At 39.0% G+C, this 19057-nt stretch overlaps 2 protein-coding genes across 2 annotated transcripts; one reads left to right on the forward strand and one right to left on the reverse strand.

Annotated features, from left to right (window-relative positions):
* The first annotated feature begins 3180 nt into the window (after positions 1-3180).
* Positions 3181-4438, forward strand: LOC132981881 (uncharacterized protein C3orf85-like). Its single transcript, XM_061047995.1, has 5 exons — positions 3181-3298; positions 3483-3518; positions 3712-3836; positions 3923-4008; positions 4302-4438. The coding sequence occupies exons 1-5, from the start codon at positions 3238-3240 to the stop codon at positions 4375-4377; spliced, it is 384 nt and encodes a 127-aa protein (XP_060903978.1). The 5' UTR covers positions 3181-3237; the 3' UTR covers positions 4378-4438.
* Positions 4439-5037: 599 nt separating this feature from the next.
* LOC132981880 (neuronal acetylcholine receptor subunit non-alpha-2-like) lies at positions 5038-12234 on the reverse strand. The gene is made up of 6 exons (XM_061047994.1): positions 11884-12234; positions 10325-10476; positions 8500-8544; positions 7867-7976; positions 6593-7508; positions 5038-6506 (listed from the first exon to the last, which is right to left on the reverse strand). The coding sequence occupies exons 1-6, from the start codon at positions 11987-11989 to the stop codon at positions 6342-6344; spliced, it is 1494 nt and encodes a 497-aa protein (XP_060903977.1). The 5' UTR covers positions 11990-12234; the 3' UTR covers positions 5038-6341.
* Positions 12235-19057: the final 6823 nt, after the last annotated feature.

Below are 19057 nucleotides of genomic sequence, written 5' to 3' on the forward strand. Positions count from 1 at the left end.
CATATTTGTCACCTTTTTGTGCCAGCATGGCTCATAATCAAATGACCTATTTCTCCCAGTCCATAAATAATTCCAGTAGGAAATAGGATCAGTGGAGCGATGAGGAGGAACACTGCAACAACTCTGCGAATGTTCTCAATTCCTCCTATTTTCTTCTTCTCTTCCTCTCAATGAAACAGGGTCGTATCACCGTAGAAGTCTTGTGCCAATATTATAAGACCTGGTCTTGCTTTTTTTAGTACCCCGACATGTCTTGTGGAGCTCCATCAGAGATTTATGCTCTGAGATGTGATTTGGTGTAGAATGCCGTATCAGAAGCTCAGTGAATTCTCTGCTCACAACCTTTCCTTGTATCTGCTCTCACTGGGCAAACTTAGCCATTGAGGACTCTGCGACATTATGCTAATCCTTATTTCACCAAGGGAACCATATTGAGCCAGCACTATTCTAAAAACTCAGTTTTCTTAAATCTTGAAACAATTTAAGAGCTGAACCCAACAGCAGCACACATATTAATTATTCAAAGCTATTTAATAAGAAAATAAAAATAAATACTTTTTATTTATTTCAGCAGTAGAATTAAGAAGACATATCCACCAAATGAAATGTGAATTTGGTTCTTGGTCTTAAAACATCAGTATATTTTATAAACCACACAGACAGGCTATTTCTGTCCAGCAATTTTTTGAATTTCCCTTGGGATCAATAAAGTATCTATCTATCTATCTATTTCTAAACTCTTGGATCTCTCTTTCTTTAGAAGTGTTGGCGAAAGTTTCACCCCATTTGACAAAACAAAACCTTTAACAAGACAAAATATCTGAACAGTTTCCAAACTCAAAAAAAGTGTTTTGAGTTTTGCTGTTTGAAGTATAAAACTTTGTCGTCATTATCTTGAAAATGATCTCATTCATTTTTGTTGTATTTAATTATAATCCCTCTAAGATGTTTCAATATGCTTACAGTAAGTAAATGTATTGATTCTGTGTTTGCATCTCCTGGTGTCAAACGTCAGTGAACTTCTGCAGAAAAAATGCAGAACCTCACCAACGACACACTGATTTAAAACTGGTTGCTTTAAACTCACCATTTTAAACTTTGAACTCTCAGTCTATTGGATGAAGCATCAAAGCAAAAAAAGAAAATAATGATTCGGAGGCAGCACAATCGATAAGGTAATGTCAGGAAGTCTTCAGCTGTTGGGTTTGTTAGAATATGAACCTGAAGTTCATCATCCATCTCTGAATAAGGACACAGTGAATCTTATACATTGTTAAGCGTGGTTTAATGCAGTGATCCTGATACGTGGTGATAATTCCCTGGAGAAAAGGCTGAGCAGGAGAAATGGTGCAGAGAGCAGAGGGGGCTGTTAATTCTAAATTTTTTATGAATGAGAAGCATTCTGCTAAATGGACTTAAAGTTGTGGCCCTACCTTTGTTTCCCTGTTGGCTACTTCTGCTTCTTAAAGCAAAACTTTAACCAAAGGATTGTGACAGACAAAATAGTGAGTGCTATGATATATTGATCCATGTGAACACCACTTCATCAGCAAAAGCTAAAACAGATCAATTCAGCAATGCCATGCTGACTTTCTCCTTGCTCTGACTGACACTTGTTCAAAAATGACAAAAAAGTTGAGTTAGAATATTCAATCCTGTTAAACATCTTCCTCACCCCAAATCCCTGTTTCTGAATCAAATATTTCAAATGTTGACATGTCCCAGCAGGGTGCATATGTGTGCATATATATGTGTGTGTGTGTGTGTGTGTGTGTGTGTGTGTGTGTGTGTGTGTGTGTGTGTGTGTGTGTGTGTGTGTGTGTGTGTGTGTGTGTGTGTGTGTGTGTGTGCGCGTGCGTGCGTGCGCGTGTGTGTGTGTGTGATAGAATGGGGTCGGATTAGTTTTAGTTTGTCTGTACCTTTGATGTGTGCATAGCTTTTTGCTGTGGGAGTGAGCACAAAGGTCCCAGAGCTACCCAAGGTTTGTGTGTGTAATTTTGAATCTGTATTTTCATGTGGGCTTGTATTTTATGTATTTCGGATGTTGCAGAATTATGTGTGAAAACTGTCCAAAAACAACTATTGACATAGGATTTTCTGTACTCCAGTACTAAACACATTTGAGAATATCTGCCCACATCGTGGAGTACTTCTTGTCCTGAGAAAGCTCTTCCTCTGGTACCCATAACACCAGTTAATAGATGTTCGCTCAAATTTAAATGTATTTTTTACTCTAGTCACACTTTGGATTAATAAATGTTTTCACACTTTTACACCTGATTAAATATCCATGTTTAACGCACCATACTGTACTTACATAATCATGCATCTTTGTTTTTCAAATAGTCTGCTTTCTTCTGCATTCAGTCAATCATGGATTCTCACAGCTTTCTGTAAAAACAAAAGCATATTTTTTAGTCCTTTATGTCTCACACATCTGATGTAGAACTATTGACTACTATTCACCTCGGACCAGATAAACCTATGGTTGGACCCCACCCAGTGGAAGAAATGTGGAAGTACATGAAATGATTGCAAATTCTATCACATGTTCCTATTTCCTTGATGACCACAAAACACATAAAAAATTATAATCAAGATCATGTCTGTTTGACTGCAACGTGTTTCTGTGTTTAAACAATTTAACTATTAGAGGTTGGCAATATGTTGTCAATGAGTTAGAGGTCATAATTACCACAACAATATAATTTTTGCAGGGAAAGGTTTTCTGAAAAAAAAAAAAAAAAAAGGGAATAGACAACAAATCAAATTTTTAAATAAGCATGTTGTGTATACATTAAAAAAATGTACAAACAAACACCTTATAACAGAAACCTAAAAAAAAGGCCAAAAGGAAACTGAAAGAGGATAAAGGCTTATTTGTTTTAAACATCTCTTGCCATATATATATGCCATATATATTTATTTTATTATAAAAGTTATTTCTGCATGATTTTAACTTAAACCTGCCAAAAAAAATATTGACTGGAAAAATGATGCTTGCATTTGTTCATCTTTTTTTTTTTTTTACATTGAGTCAGTATACAACAAGACAAGGTTGTCTTTGTGCTGAGTCTGAGAGCTTGTGGTGTGAGTGTGTGTGTTTTGACGGTCTGAGAGCTCTGGCTGGAAACAGAAGCTTCTTGAGAAGCTGGCCTGATGCATGGCTCCTTTCATTCCTCTCCTGGTTCACGGTCAAAATCAGTGAAAAACGCTCTTGTTCACTCCAACATTTGGATGAGAGATTCCGAGCTGTGGAGACATTCAGCTGGTCAACAGTTCACTGCTCACACTGCAGGTGAGTCTCCTTTCTGATACTCTTCATAAACATTACTCATTAATTGAGCTAAAATCAATGCAAATAGCTAGAGGATCAATTGCTTAACCTTTCTATATAAATACATGTGTTTTGTTGCTGTATCATTCATGAATGTTCTTACTATTACAACTTAAAGTCACAACATTCATTTGACCTTTTATAGGCATGCGGTTTGTGATCCTTTTGGCTTTTCTGAGTGGTGAGTCAGACATTTCCCTGAGTCAGTACTGGCTAATGGATGCTTTATTATGTTGATTACTTTAGATCAAGTAACACTGTTACTGTTAAACACACCAAAACAGAGTAATTCAGTTTGGTTACCTAAAATAAATATACATTTACCCTGCATTTACATCATCTACAAACATCCCATAACAATTGAGTCTGTTCAGGGGTTTTAGCCGCCCCGTTTGTGAAGGAGGAGGATGCAAAGCGTTTCATCAGGCTGAAGAGACAGTCAGGATACTGGGATCCACACCACCCCCAGAATCAGTGGGGCTACACCATTCAGGAGCAGGTAACACTGCACTGTTTGAGCGTTATGTACAGTCAGAGACATTTGATCAGGAGGCATTTCTTTTACCAAATATCTCTCTTCATAAGGCAAACGAGTATTGGACAGCCATACGAACAGACGCTCAGTACTACATGGACATGAGTCACCTGATGTTTGACCGCTCTGTGGCTACGTGAGTGAAAACTTCGGCAGCAAAGCATCTGCCAACTGGTGGACATTTTTTCATTAAAAAAAACAGTACACCTTTAGTGTATATCAAATATATATATATATATATATATATATATATATATTACTGAAATATTTAGATTAAAAATTTAAGCTCAATAAATTTGCTGCTTCTGAAACTGCTTTTGTGCCTAAACTGAGAAGTCTTTCTTTACCTGGTGATACAACTTGCTTTTAAAACCTTCATTACAAAGCATTTTTTTTATTGATTAACTCTTTGTTGTGGTTATGTTTCAGGGAAAACAACAGACTGTATATGGAGATGCTGCGTAATGCACGAGCTCACCTGGATAGCCATACGGGGGGGACATAGATAGAAACCTATGAGAGAAGGCAGAGACATTAAGAGATCTCAATCTCAATCAAGAACTCAGACACAGACATCGTTTTATCAGGAATATATATCCTGCACATATTCCAAACATCAACAATGACCTACTTTTATGAAGGGAGGTGTCAGTTAAATTTCACTTGATCTGTAACAAAACGATATTCACTTTGAAATAACTACTGTTAAGATTGAGATGTGTATACAAATCAGGAATTTGATGAACTAACAATTATTCACATGATTCATATACATCAATTTTAAACACATGTTCAGTTTATGGATAAAGAGCAATGCCTGTAGTCACACCAATTATTCAATAAAGATTGAAATCAAAGCAACATAATTTGTGTTTTCATCGTTTGAATTTAAAAATGTTTGTGTGTTTTGGATTCTGTTAAAGTACAAAAGTGGAGGAACTGTTCATTTGGTGGAAATTAGGGGGAAAAACCATGTTATTCCTATAAGAGGAAGTTTTCAATATCTTATGGAATTACCACTGGGTGGCGCTGTCACTTCACTTTTTTAATCTAGCTGTTACTTTTCTCCTTGAGCTTTTACTAGTTTGACACTTCATTATAGACTTTATTTTCATTGAATGGCACAGATATAGATGCACCTTAAATGACGACAATAAAAGCATCATGTATTTAAAACACTTTTATTAGTGTGATAAAATATAAACAATATGAACACTGTAAGCTGGAAGTGTCTGAAACGTAAAGAAGTTGAGATGCATTACCCTTTAAATACTGCTTGGAATGGATTAACTAACTGCAGTGACCATAAATATTGCAAATATGAGGAGGCTAAGAAAGACAAAGACAGAAATGAACAAGACAACAGTTAAGTGTTCACAGACAACAAGGGTACAGTATGGTGGATGTTCTTATGTAAGCTAAACTCAAATATTTTACAAACCTGTAGATTGTTGTTGAATTTCTTGAGAATGCACACAGGCTGCAGGCTGAATGCACATACAAGCTGTTGGTACTTTTACAGATGAAATAATTAGTATAATTAAACAATACAAAGATGTAACTGTTAGAGGTCATTTGTGCTTCATATATGTGGAAACAAGAACAAACCCAGACCCCCTTTATTACAATGACAGACATTATGTTAAGGAAAAGAGCTGCAGCCTGGTTGAAGAAAGTTGATCACATAAAGTACAGCGGATAAAAAGAAATGAGAAACATCTAACTGTCATGGAGAAGTCACCTAAGTGCAGAAATAAATCCTATAATAAAAATCTGTAGTCGTTTTTTTTTAGAGTCTTTAAAGCCATTTTTCTTATTTCATTTAATTTACGCTGACATGTCTTCTTTACTGACCAAGAGGTGTGATCCAGTGCACTGATAGCAGCATGCTACTTCAAGCCATTGTCTATACAATATGAAATGTTATAACAGTCTGAAATGCAACACGAGCTGGTCTTAGACTAAGATTGTCTTTCTCATTTTAGAAACAGAATGAAATGTGGCTGTAATCATTTGAAGGATGCTCAAATGTTCATGGAAGTTATATACTCATTAAGTTTATGATGTACAGAACATATCAAACATTTGGGTCTAGAGAATAAATGAAGCAACTTCAACTGAAGGAGACATCGTTCTATAAAGAGCACCTGCAGTGACTTCCTCTTGCTCAGAGGTAACAAATACAGGTATCTGGTATTAGTGAGTACAGCAGTAAATATTTTGACCCAATGCTTATATTTATCAACCCCAGCTTGCAAACATTACCAATCAGTGTTTTTCCTCTATAACATGTTTTTTTATTGCACTGTTATTGGAGGGGTAGTTGTTATCGGCCAATACTCAAATCGAGGGTATTGGAATCGGTAAAGGGAAGGAGAAAAAGGTATTAGAAAGTCTTAATTGACAAATGTTCAGGAGGTTCTTGAAGGAGGATCATTAGTTGTTCGTCAAAGGGATATATTATTGCTACTAGGTTGAAGGGGGCTCCTCACTTGCAGTCGGAGGAGGGATTTTCAAAAAGTTCTGCAGAGCTGGCGTGAAGATGAGGACAGTGCCCAGTATTGACACAGTGAGAAAAGCCCAGAGGAAGATCCTGTCCAGCACCTGGGCCACAAACTTCCAGTCCTGTACCACCTGGGAAAATAGGAGAAAACAACATGTTTAAAAATGAAGCATTTAAAGACTTTCAGTAATTAGTTAAATCCCTTTCCTAAACCCACCTCACGGATGAAATGTTCCTTGCGGATATGCTTGCTGATGTAACGCACTGAAGAGATAGCCTTGTCCAGCATGGTCGCCCAGGCCTCCTCCTCCTTCCCGTCAGTGGTCGCTTGTGTGTGTGCTCCGCTGTTCCCCCTTTGGCCTCCTCTTTTACCTCCAGAGCGGGACTTCAGCTCAGGGCTCTCAGGGGCCAGCTCTGGGTAGTGGTAGCGATCGGTGTGTCCGCGCATGCACAGCAACCTCGGCAGTTTCTGAAGGAAGAGACTACGCACCCACGGGGACATGGGGTGATAGGTGGCCGAGGAGCGGTGGTGCACGTTGATGACGAAGACTGTGACAATGATGGAGAGTGTGACAAAGATCATAATGAAGAGGAGGTACTCTCCAATAAGGGGGATCACCTTGGAGGACGAGGGTATGATTTCTTCTATGACCAGCAGGAAGACAGTGAGCGACACGAGGACAGAGGTAGAGAGTGACAGCTTCTCTCCTTCGTCGGAGGGAAGGTAAAACACCAGGACGGTCAGGAAGGACAAACCCAAGCATGGGATGATGAGGAAGAGTGTGTAGAACAGAGGCAGCCTCTTCAGAATGAAAGAATATGTGATAAAGGGGTAGGAGTACATGTCGTCCTTCCTGTTCCCTCTGGCACCGGTGGCATTGAGGATCTCCCACTCCCCATTGTCGAAGAAGTCCTTCCTGTCTACCTGTTTGTCGATCAGAATCAGGTCCACCATGTTACCATCGTACGTCCAGGAGCCAAACTTCATGGTGCAGTTCTGGCGGTCAAAGGGAAAGAAGGTGACGTCCATAGTACAGGCAGATTTGTAACTAGCAGGTGGTGTCCAGGTGATGGCGCCGTTGTACCTGACAATGGCTTTGGTCATTAGAGAGCCCTCAAACCGTCCATCAGCGCTGAAAAAACATGCATAAAAATCCAAATAAAGTTTCCATTTTTACAATATCCAACAGGTGGTTGTTATGATGTGATGTTAATGCATCCTCCTTGTTTTACTTATATTCAAATATTAAAAACATCAAAGTACTCAAGAAGGGGATATACACAATGCATTTTTAACATTCTTATTGTTATTCTAATTATTTTTTATATCTAAAAAAGCTAAAGATCATTTGCCAACTACAATTGATTGGACTAAACGAGAGCATATCCGTATTACATAACCTTTATTTTAGATTGAGAGATAAAGGCTATGTCTAGTGTATTGATATTTGTTAAACAACACCAGTTTCTTGCTCATTTGAGCAGTCTTACTTCTCATAGAGGACGATGTCTGGGAGCCAGATATTTTCAGAGGGAACTCTGATAGAAGTGATCCCTCCGTATTTCTCTGGATTCCATCGCAGCTTGTAATCAATCCACTCCTGTTCAAAAACACAGGACACAGTATGAATATCATTTACGACTCACAAGACAAAATAATACTGAATTCTCTGTATTATGGATGGAAAGATGTTCAACGTTTCACAAGTTATCTGCCCTTGTAATAATATTATAAAATAAATACTCAAATAAAACCACCTTTTCTTTCTGGCCCCCTTTTTGGGAGTTATATTTTGGAGTAAATAGCACACAACTGGTTATTGCGCTATTGACTACACAACTCACTACCAACTAGCTGTTTTATTGTCTGTTTATAGAGCAGTTTAAAAATACTTTTCAAAGATTGATCACCGTGTTATCAGACAAACAGAAACAAGTGCTTGTCAGGAACTACTACTGATCTAAAATTGCAGAATGTAAAATTAATAACATTATTTATGTGAAACAAATATTCACTGTTTGCAGAATACAAATATGAACTTGTGTCTTTTTTATTTGCCTGTGGATACAAAATGGTAAGATCTGACCATGCACAGTATCCTCAGGTTGCTTCTGTCTTCTCACCTGACAAAGCCAAACATTAGTTGTCATCAGCTGGTTCTTCTCATCCTAAAAGAGATAAAACAACAGACACAAGACGTATACTTTGAAAAACAAGTGAAGAAATTAGGTAAATGAGGTTTTTGAGGTTGAAAGTGATGTAACATGTTTACGTCTGATCTCTGATCGTGGTGCCTGCATTATGATGTCAGATCCGATTAGACGACTACATGAGAAGGTTGGCTGACAGTAAAACTAAATCATCCTTTTCCTTTTTCCATGAATTCAGACGGAATCTCATTTACCTGTCAGTGCCACAAACAAGCATTGGAAACATGAAACCAGAGTGGGTGCAGTGAACCGTGCTTAAGCAATATAAATGCAGCAAGAGATAAATAGAAGAGGACAGGCACAGAGATGAATAGTGGTGAACACAGGTTTATTTCCACATCACTGGAGTAGAGTTTGAAAAATAAGGGGAATAGGACTTGAGAGAAACACAAAGATGTAGCTCTTCAAGACCAGGCCCTAGCTGTCACACTGAGTTGGATGTTTCGGTGATCACGTTAAGCAGAGGTGAACCATAATCTAATACAGAGCCATGCAACAGCGTCAGACTCAGGGGACATACATAGTGAAGCTAAGCTCCTGTTATCTCTCTTTCCCGCCCTCTTTTCCAAAATAAGAGAGAGCATCAACCTAAATCTTTCCTCCCTGCAGAGCCTTGAGAGTTCTCATATTTTGTGTTATCAGCCGTGCATGCCTTATAGGTGGAAGGGTGAAGAGTTAAAACCAAACTAGATGAATATTTCAAGCCGAGAAGAGTGGCTCTTCCATTAGCTTCCTGCTTTTTCTCCTTTGGAACACCTAAAGCATCCAAACCTATCACAGGCAATCCCTGAAATATTAAAGGAACACTCCAGAGACAGAGAGACTGCATGGTAGGAGTGTTTCTGATCTATTTCAGGACCATGGAAAGCTCCACACTGTAACGCTACAAACAGCTTATTGGGTTTCAGCACCAAGGACAGCAACTCTGTTGAGCACGAACGCGTACAAAGATTCAACCGCAACTAATGTTGGATAATAATTCTGAAAAGGATCAATTCCTTCCAAATGAGTCTGTTCCCTTTAAATGGATAGTGTCCACTTATTAGTTGATTCTCCATTTATAGGAAAATGCAAGTCCAATACTATATTTTTTCCCCATAAAAGAAGCAAAACTAAGCATGATTCAGTTGATCTATTAATACATTTTTTCTTTGGTCTGCTTCTTATGATCTTAAGCCCACTGTTATACCTTATATCCATTAATATTTAAATAATGAATAACAGATTGTGTACATTATGTTTATTTGAATAAATAAAGATAAAGGTTAAAGGATTCATCTAACTACTTTGCTTCTTACTTTGTCTGAAACTAAAAGAAGAATACATGCCGACCATGTGACATTTACATTCAACAACCTGAAGCTGCTTGTACTCAGCTAAATGTATTTTTAAGAAAACAATATGACATGATTCACATGAAGCTTTATATACTTTTATACTTGAGATCAATGATCTATTTGACTGAACCTTTCTGTACCCTAAACCACTGAGGCTAAGACTTATTTTGTGCAGTTTGAGCGGTTCATGGGAAACTATAGGTAAACTATTTGACAATTGCTTGTGGTGATGGATCAACTAGTGGGGTAGGACATTTTTTTAGTCACTGTGAGAGTTTAGTCAAGGTAAAGGCAAAGCTAAATGCTCAGTTGTGTGGGTGCTATCAAAAACAGTTTGGAAATCAATCAAATAAAGAGGGATGTTCAGTGATGTGTGTTTGTGTTTGTAGGTATGTTCTCACCACGTCAACCAGCTGGGAGATCTTGAGCCCGAAGCGCACTCTGATGGTGTCGTTGTTGTGTTGGATGGGTCTGACCCAGCGCTGGTAACCTTGGAAAAGGTTCTTCAAGAGTGCATCCTCCATCTCCGCCAAGGACACAAACTCATTTGGAGCTGAAACAAAAAAGGAGGTAAGTGGTCTAACATCAGTTCATCACAAGGATGTTTGCAAAGTGCTGCATTTGAAAACTGTGAATAAATACAGAACAAACAGACCAAAAAATATCTACTACAGCCACTTAGCAGTGACAATCTGAGGCTTACAATTATAACATTCATATAACTGATGTTGATCACCTTCTCCAATAAATGTTCTTAGAAATATCATAAAAACATTATAGTACAGTCTAAGACAGCTACCCCAAATATTCATATTAAATTTGCTTTCAATTTAATCTTTTTTGTAAACTGATCTGGTGATTATTAAAATGTTTGAAATGTTTTTACACCATGGGCAATACCCCTAAAAAAGGGGTTAGGATTAGTGTTAGGGGGTTTTTGTATTCTGATTATTCTACAGACCACTGACTGAGGTATCCTTCATTTCTAGTTTTACAGAGTAAGAGATTCATCTTCTTTAGACTTATCCAACTGACTATACAATAGACGGTGCTTAACTGGGTTGTAAAAAACACATTTTGCCCAACTAACCTATTAGCCAAACAATCAAAGTATGTGACTCAACAGAATAACAAAAAACAAAACAAATGTCTTTAATTGAAGCTGTTTCTTAAAGAAATCCATGATAATGTGTGTTAATAAGAAGCCCTCCTCCTGACAACAGTAGTCATAACTTAAGTCCAACAGCTGAAAGCTGAATGTTTTGTAGATGCGTATGACTACGGGACACGATTAGGAGAGAAATACAGCTGTGCAGTTGATGCAGAGATGACAGAGATCCTATCACAGTGTCCAGTAGCTGAGAACACAGCACAGCCTGTGGCTGATGTCTCTGGAGGTACAGAGACAGTATTATTGACAATAAGGGACAGGTACCATGTCAGACACAAGAGGCTTTCAAGAACTAGACTCTATGTTTGTGGTGAGGAAGTGTTTGGACCTTTAACCTGCAGCTGGTTTCTTCTCTGGCTGTGCATCTGTCTGACATCATCATGGATGAATACATGTAAAGTACAAGCCAACATTAAACCGCCCACTGCAATTAGCTACAAGACATTTTAATCCCACTGGATCTCCTCTGTCTGTGTTTCAGTGACTCAGTAAGAGGGGCAGAGCTTAAAGACATCTGACACTCATTAGGGTTAATTTGTGTGTGTCGGTTATTTCTATATAACATCGCTGCTTTGGCGTAAGTAATGAATGTGTAGGTTGTCGTTAGGGGTGGCGAGCACCTCGGAGATGGTGCTGAGGAGCAGATTTAAATCTGTATCCGACACGAATGTTGCACCACATGGTCTGTCTCTGATGCTCGCGTTGACTTTTTTTTTTTTTCCAAACAAGACGATACTGTGGCATACACTAAAATATATTTATAATCATTAAATAAGTCAGTGTTCTTACCGGGAATGGCGGTGAGGGCAAGCGACCAGGACACGGGCCAGACGAGGAAGAGGAAAATCGTTAACTTCATGGTGTTGTTGTCCTCGAGCTCCGACTGAGCGCTCATGCAGCCTCCTGCTACTGTGGGCTGCTGTTACGCTGGAGAGGACACTGCATCGAGATTCGCATCAGCGGAACGCTATAAAATGCGGGAAACGAGCCCTTTGTAGTTTTAAAATGGACCGGGACACGTTTTGACGGTGCATGTGGCCGGTTTTCAATGCATTTTGGTCCGGTCAAGGTGTCACGGGGAGCGCTGGCCAGCGGAGCGGTGCCGTGGTGGAAGAGGAGGAGGAGGAGGAGGAGAAGAGAGAGAGGGGGAGGGTTGTCCGGGAGGGGCTGAGGCGTGGTGCAAGTTCAATTCTTACCTCTACGGTTCATGCGTAGGAATTGAAGTATTACATATCATAGCGGCTATTTGAAAAAGCCTGTCATAATATTCCTGATCTTGGTATGAAAACACACTGTAAGTTATGACAAATTATTTTTTAAATTTTGACAGTACATGCCCTTTTTTTTTTTTCTTTTTTTTTTGCACAAGTCCTAGAGAATATTGGCTATCATTAAATATTCCCACCGTTTAATTGTTTTCGCTTAAGGATTAAAGAAATCGGATGTGTTGTAGGGAAGGTTATGGCCTTACCTAGATGTTATTCGTATTTATGTGTGCCCCCAAGCTGAAGAGGCAAAGGACCCAATCTAACAACTGAGTGAGAACAAATCCATCCCATTCCCAGCGATGCATTTAAGACGTCATTGTCGCAGCTTGTCCGCTGGAGGGCGCTAATGGAAGCAGCAGCCCAGGACGTCATTTTAAGAGGAGATCATCCGTTTTGACAGAAAGGCCTTTTCTTCTATTATTTTAAGATACCTTGCGGACATGTTTTAAGGCGTTATCTCCATGATACAATCATAGAAAACCCATATCATTCCATTATGGCAGCTTAATGGAAACAGATTACTGGAACAAAACATGAGAAATTAGGTTCCGCTGTACAATGACGTACATTTTCAGGCAGGATTTGAAGAAATTCTATCATTCAACCATAAAATTGCTCTTGTTGAAAAGATTGGGCACACTTAGATGATAAAAGAGAGGTTTGAGTCACATGTAGAACTCAATCACTTCAAACCCTTCAAAAAGAAAATTGACCTTGAACGTGCCCACACACACAGAGGAACACACTCAAGCAAACACAAATACCACTTCTGTGTATGTTTCTATGTAGTGCACCGTGTCACTTCCTAAAAATTACAAGCTGCAATTACAAAGAGTTTCTACGTCCGAAAGGATTCAAGGACACTGAAACAGCACACACTCTACAACGCGCCATGCCACGTTTCCAGCATCAGTCAGCCACGACAGCATTGACTTTCCAAGGATGTTTGTGATCACGTGTTGCTCCTTAATGAAGAGTAAATGTGACCAGCAGGTTGCAAAGACTTGTGGGAACATCATCAATGACCGGTGTGAGCTTATTTGTGAGCTGCTGCTGTCAGTGCAGCAGGTTGAGCGACAATATCATTAACTGGGTCAAACTTTAATCATGTTTTTTGAAAGCTAAAAGCTACATGGAATACTTTAAGAGTTCTTGTCATAAAGGCAAAAACTAAAGGAAAGAGAAAACACAGAGAAAATCAAAGAGTCAACAAGTGATGTGTACAAAAGACAAGACAAACACTACAGGAGGTCTGACTCACACAAAAATAAGACAGATAGACAGAATAAGAGCAAGAACACGAGGGCTGAGAGGAACATAGACTCATTAACATCCCACCAAACAAACACACACTGATGGCCATGGTAGCGCTGGCTTATAAATCACAGCTGAGAACAACAACACTTTAGATGAGAGCTGTGCGTCGTGTGCTGCCAACTGACTTCTTATAATGTGTGGAAAATTTTGTTGAGGTGAGAAACAAGCTGTTGGTGGAAGGTTTGAACAGTTTCGTGTCTTTCGAGCTTGGCACCCTGTATGAATTTAAAGATAATGGTGCGCAAAATTGTTTTTAACAAGGTCACAAGAAAACACACCTACTGTATGTGCTAAGAGGATCAATATCAGGAGCATCGAAACAATAAAACCTGTTGTTTCTCAAGGTTTTTGTCCAACGTAAACATGAATTATGATCATGCTTGGTGTTGATGTATTTGCTCCCTATCACCAATATTGCACATGATCACGTCTACAATGTAGACGTTCCATGTAGCCAAAAGTATGTGGACGACAACACTTGTACAAACGCTACAGCATTAAATCCCCATGTAATTTCAAAACCATGCAGAGGTCAAATGTTATTTTTAAAGCCTCAACTCATTTAAAAAGGAGTTCCAATGTATTTGCTCCAGTTGAGCCTGGAAACAGGGAAGGCTCGTTGTCATTCACCATATTTACGCAGCTGCCATTTTCTTCTGATGTCGCCCTCACAGTGGGAAGCTCAGATCTCCAATATAGCATTTGAACTGCTGTTTTTCATCTTGTAAGTCATATCACGGTTGTAAATCTGAATAATAGTTATAATTTTACCACTTCCTGGTTGATCAGCAGCTGAAAAGATATTGAAAGTGAAAATATAAAGTGACATGGGGCTGTATTTTGTTACCTTACCGAACCATTAGACAAAAGCTAATGTAGCTAGGTAACATAACTCTTAGCTAGAAATCTACTCTCCTTTGCACATGGCGTAAGACTATCCAACAGTACTGTTAGCATCAGTCAGTCCAAAGTTAACAGATATATTAGCTACACAGTGGACATTAGCGATGATCTTAAGGTAGCAAACGTTTTTGTCAGATATGTTGTTATTTGGCATTGTTCATTTTCTTCCTTTGTAAGAAACTTGAACCAGCTCTTTTGATCTGACATGAAGCAATTGCGAGGTTACTCAGGAGGCCCGCATAGTGCTGTTTGCTCAGCCATTCGTTGGTACTTGCCTCCAGTCCTAGCAAAACTGTTGACAACAAGGTCCGTGGATGATCTTAATGGGACACTGTTTATAAGAGAAGAGTTCATGTACACTTTTCTGAAATTACAGCTTTTGATTGAGGCCCACCCAAGACATAAAACGCTGGTGATCAACAGCAACCTACAGTGTCTATGATTTGGTTGAAACAGCTGTGCTATGGGAATACATGCAGGTTTTCACAGATATAGAAGCATAAACATGAAAGACACAAACTAAAGACATGCAGACTCCATGCAGCACATGCATATAGTCTGCAGCTAACCGAGCATGAGGCACACATTTCCTCTTTTGTAATTTTTTCCCCCCGTTCTCTCTCTACTCTCTTCCTCCCTTCTCCTCTGTCAGCCACACACACCCTCTCTCTCTTATACACTCTTTCCTCCTCCTCCATGAGTTGAAGTGACGGGGATAACGGGAGGCTGATTATCACAATGAAATTATCCTGATTTTCTGCTCCACTTGGAGCCGTGGGGCGGGCAGCTGCTGCCTCTGAGATCGTCCCGTCCGCCTCGCCTCTAATCATTCGGAAACACAAATTCTCGCGGGCTGGAAACCTGCCGGTCCCTTCCCAGACGACAGTGGGCAGCTGCACAGTGTGTGTGCGTGTTTTATGTGTGAGATAATGTGTGTGTAAGTGGAAAAAAGTAAAAGGAGACATTTTCTGCATCTGTGTGGGTGTGTTTAGGAAATATTGAAGCTTGTTTGTGTGTTAGTGTTGTTTTTGTTTTCTTGAGCTCATAATTAAAGGCTGCATAATTTGGCTTGGTGCAGAAATATTTAATAGAAGAGTGGAAACAGGCCTGTCTCCTGTGGGTTCAATCTTAATCTGTTTGTTCTTTTAAGGATTAAAAAACTGGTGATAAAGACAGAGGACAGATACAGTCAAAGGAAATAAAATCTCACACACGCTTTGAAAGAAGTCACAAAGTCAGTGGTCCCACACATGCTAGTGCTATTATGCTACCACCAGCACTTTAAGTGAAAATCTGTATACTGTATACTTTGGGGTATCAGCGGGATCCAATGTAGCTTTCAGGGCATGCAAACAAATTTCAAAATTAGTAAAACTTCTAAGTTATCTGATGCAAAAAAATCCCCACTCATCAATAATGCAAGAACACTTATTAGATATTTCAAACATCAGACATTACCATAGAAGTTCAGAGAGAAATAGCTACAGTATAAAGACTAGATCAGAGGACAAATGTCACAACAAATGTCACAGCAGATCTCTCTCTGTTGTCAAAACTTACAACAGAGAGAGAGTGACATGGCAATGAGGCAAGTGACTACTCGAGCCCAGTGCATTATGTGATAGATGACGTTGTGGGTCAGATGTCGATGACAGCGGAGTTAAATATCAGCCAGTGCTGTGGAAAGTTTGTAGCAGACGTACTCACAAAATATTTATTGGCCTCAAACATGATACATCACTCTGATTTCTCTTTTGTTTGTTATTGTTTTGTCTGGATGACATGATCTGAAGAGAAAGTCACTGATTGTTTGAAACTCAAGCTCTGAGGGCTGATAATAATCTACAACAGCAATGTAAAATAACCTGTGTGTGTGTGTGTGTGTGTGTGTGTGTGTGTGTGTGTGTGTGTGTGTGTGTGTGTGTGTGTGTGTGTGTGTGTGTGTGTGTTTTGTTTAACTCATTCATGAAGTGGCATTGGTGGCCAGAGGGGCTGAATAGTTGCTTAATTTATTAATACATAAAAGTTTCATTTGCAGCTTTACAACAGGATTAATGTTTTTCATTTCAAAGGACATAGGACATGTTGGGTAGATTGCCTTTTCATTGCATATTTTAATTGTGATCTCTGACTCATCTCATCTGACCTCATAATGAGGTTGGATTTTTTTTTTTTTTTTTGCTCATTGTGGAACTGTTACCAATCTCCTGTTTTTATCTTTTTTCTTAACAATCAGGTCAAAGTTTTAATTTGTCGAACTACTGTGGATTAAAGGCAAATACACAAAACACTAATGAAATTATTATCTGCCTCCACTTGACTTTTAGTTCAGATCCAAAAAGAACATTTTAACATGCTTTCAGCATGGTTAAATTAGGATTGTGAGCATTTTGGTGACTTCAGCATTTACCTGAAAGTCCAAGTAACTACTAAAAACAACAACTACAAAAAAAACAACAACAACCTGTGTCTAGGCTCCTTGTCTTTTTAAAGGGGGCATTTTCTTAATCAGAATCAGAATCAGCTTTATTGGCCAGGTATGCTTACACACACAAGGAATTTAACTTTGGTGAACTGTGCTCTCCTATGTACAAGTATAACATTAAATATCAACAATAAACACAATAAGCAAAGACTAATATGTGTACAAGACTAAATCATTTCAGTTACAGCCAGTAGAAACCTAAACATTAGAATATTTTGAAGAAAAAAAACATATCAGCTTTTGTGGAATAAACACAAGAATAAAGGACTGCTCAAACTAGACGCCCCCTGCTAACTAACTTGGTCACTTTATAATCTTGTTATTTTGTCAGGCAGATATAAAGTATCAGTGTTGATGTGTATAATTGTACCCTCTGGCATGTAAAGTATGCACTGGCACACATTATTGATGACATGTCTGTGTATGAATGTATATGTGTGTGTGTGTGTGTGTGTGTGTGCCTGTTTAAGTGTCTTTGTGTGTGCATGTGGGCGTGTGTGTGTCTGTCACAACACTTCAGTTTAGAGCTACGTTGGAGAAAAATGAATGGAATCTGGCACATGGAGGATGTTGTCATCAGATGTGAGTCAGCAGCGCTTTGTGTTTCTCATTCGTATTTGCGCATATATGCATGAGTTTTGCTATGGATGTGTATGAATTTATGAATTTATATGTGCGGTTCTGATGTGCTCATATGCAAAATGATGACTCCACCTGTTTCGGTTAATTAAGAAATGTGTATGCATTTAAATCTGCATTTGCATATTTTTCTTCTATTTGCTTTATCGGCCTGCACATGCTGTGTATTTATAAATGTGTCTGCATGTCTATGTGTGGGTGGATATGTATATCTGCTTATAGACGTGTGTATGTGTGCTCAACTGATGTAGTTACTCCTCAGGGATTTTGCACCCTGGGGTGTCAACAGAGAGGATGGCTGGGTCTGCGTTACGTCTCTCTGTGTCGGAGCCTGTGAGGAGTTCACAGGGCTTACTGTCCCAGGAGAAACCAGTCTCCGTTTCTCATCTTGAGTCAGAGAAAGTTGTGTAACCTTCAACTGCCTCTGGACAAGACAGGCAGATAATGAGGCACCTTCTGTCACGCTCCCACATCACATGCACATAAAGCCTCAGCTTTTGAAAATACTTGAATATTATTTGATATATTATAAATAACCGTTTTTCCTTAAATAAAATAATAGAAACCAATGTTAAGATTAAATGTATGATTGAATGATACCAAATAGTTATTTTCTGTCCACATTTTCACATTTACAAAAGAACAGGTTTGCCATGTTAAAGGTCACATATTATGCAAAATACACTTCACCATGTTTTTCAAACCCTAATATGTGCTACATACCCCCCTAATTATGAGAAACGGTCATCCTCTCCTTTTTTGGCCTCCTCCACTTTTCAGAAAATCTGTGCTAAAACAGGCTGCCTGGAGATTTTCCCTTTGTGACATCACAAACATAAGTAATCCCTCTTCGGGGTGGGTGACACTCCCACCGCTAGTTGTTTGTTCTGCCCTCTGAGTCTGCCTTCACCATGCCCAGCATGGTGCAAGAAAGCCAGAGCCAGGGGGCGTGGTCGAGCACAGCTCACTTGCATTTAAAGCTATCGACCCAGAAGCAGCCTGAGCAGGTCTTTAGGCATGCTAAAATACAGGATTGGAGTAGATTTTTGGCAAAAAAAAAAAAAATTAGACTTATTTAAACTTGTTGAAAAGGCGGATTAATGTGACCTTTAAGACATTGCTCTTTCTTATGCACATGATATCGCAGGTTAGAGGGCTCAGTTAGGTGTTGTTCAAGCCGAGTTATTTAAACCATCGCAGATTTAGGGAATCTGAGAGTATATATTGTAGAATTCATATTATATATTTACCTGTGTTAGAATTAAAAGTATATATAAGAACTATTTAAAGAAGATGTACTTCAAGAGCGATTAGAGAGGTTTCTTTTGACATTTCACTGATGTTCTTTAAC

This window comes from Labrus mixtus, chromosome 10 (genome assembly GCF_963584025.1).
Source record: "Labrus mixtus chromosome 10, fLabMix1.1, whole genome shotgun sequence".
Taxonomy (NCBI): domain Eukaryota; kingdom Metazoa; phylum Chordata; class Actinopteri; order Labriformes; family Labridae; genus Labrus; species Labrus mixtus.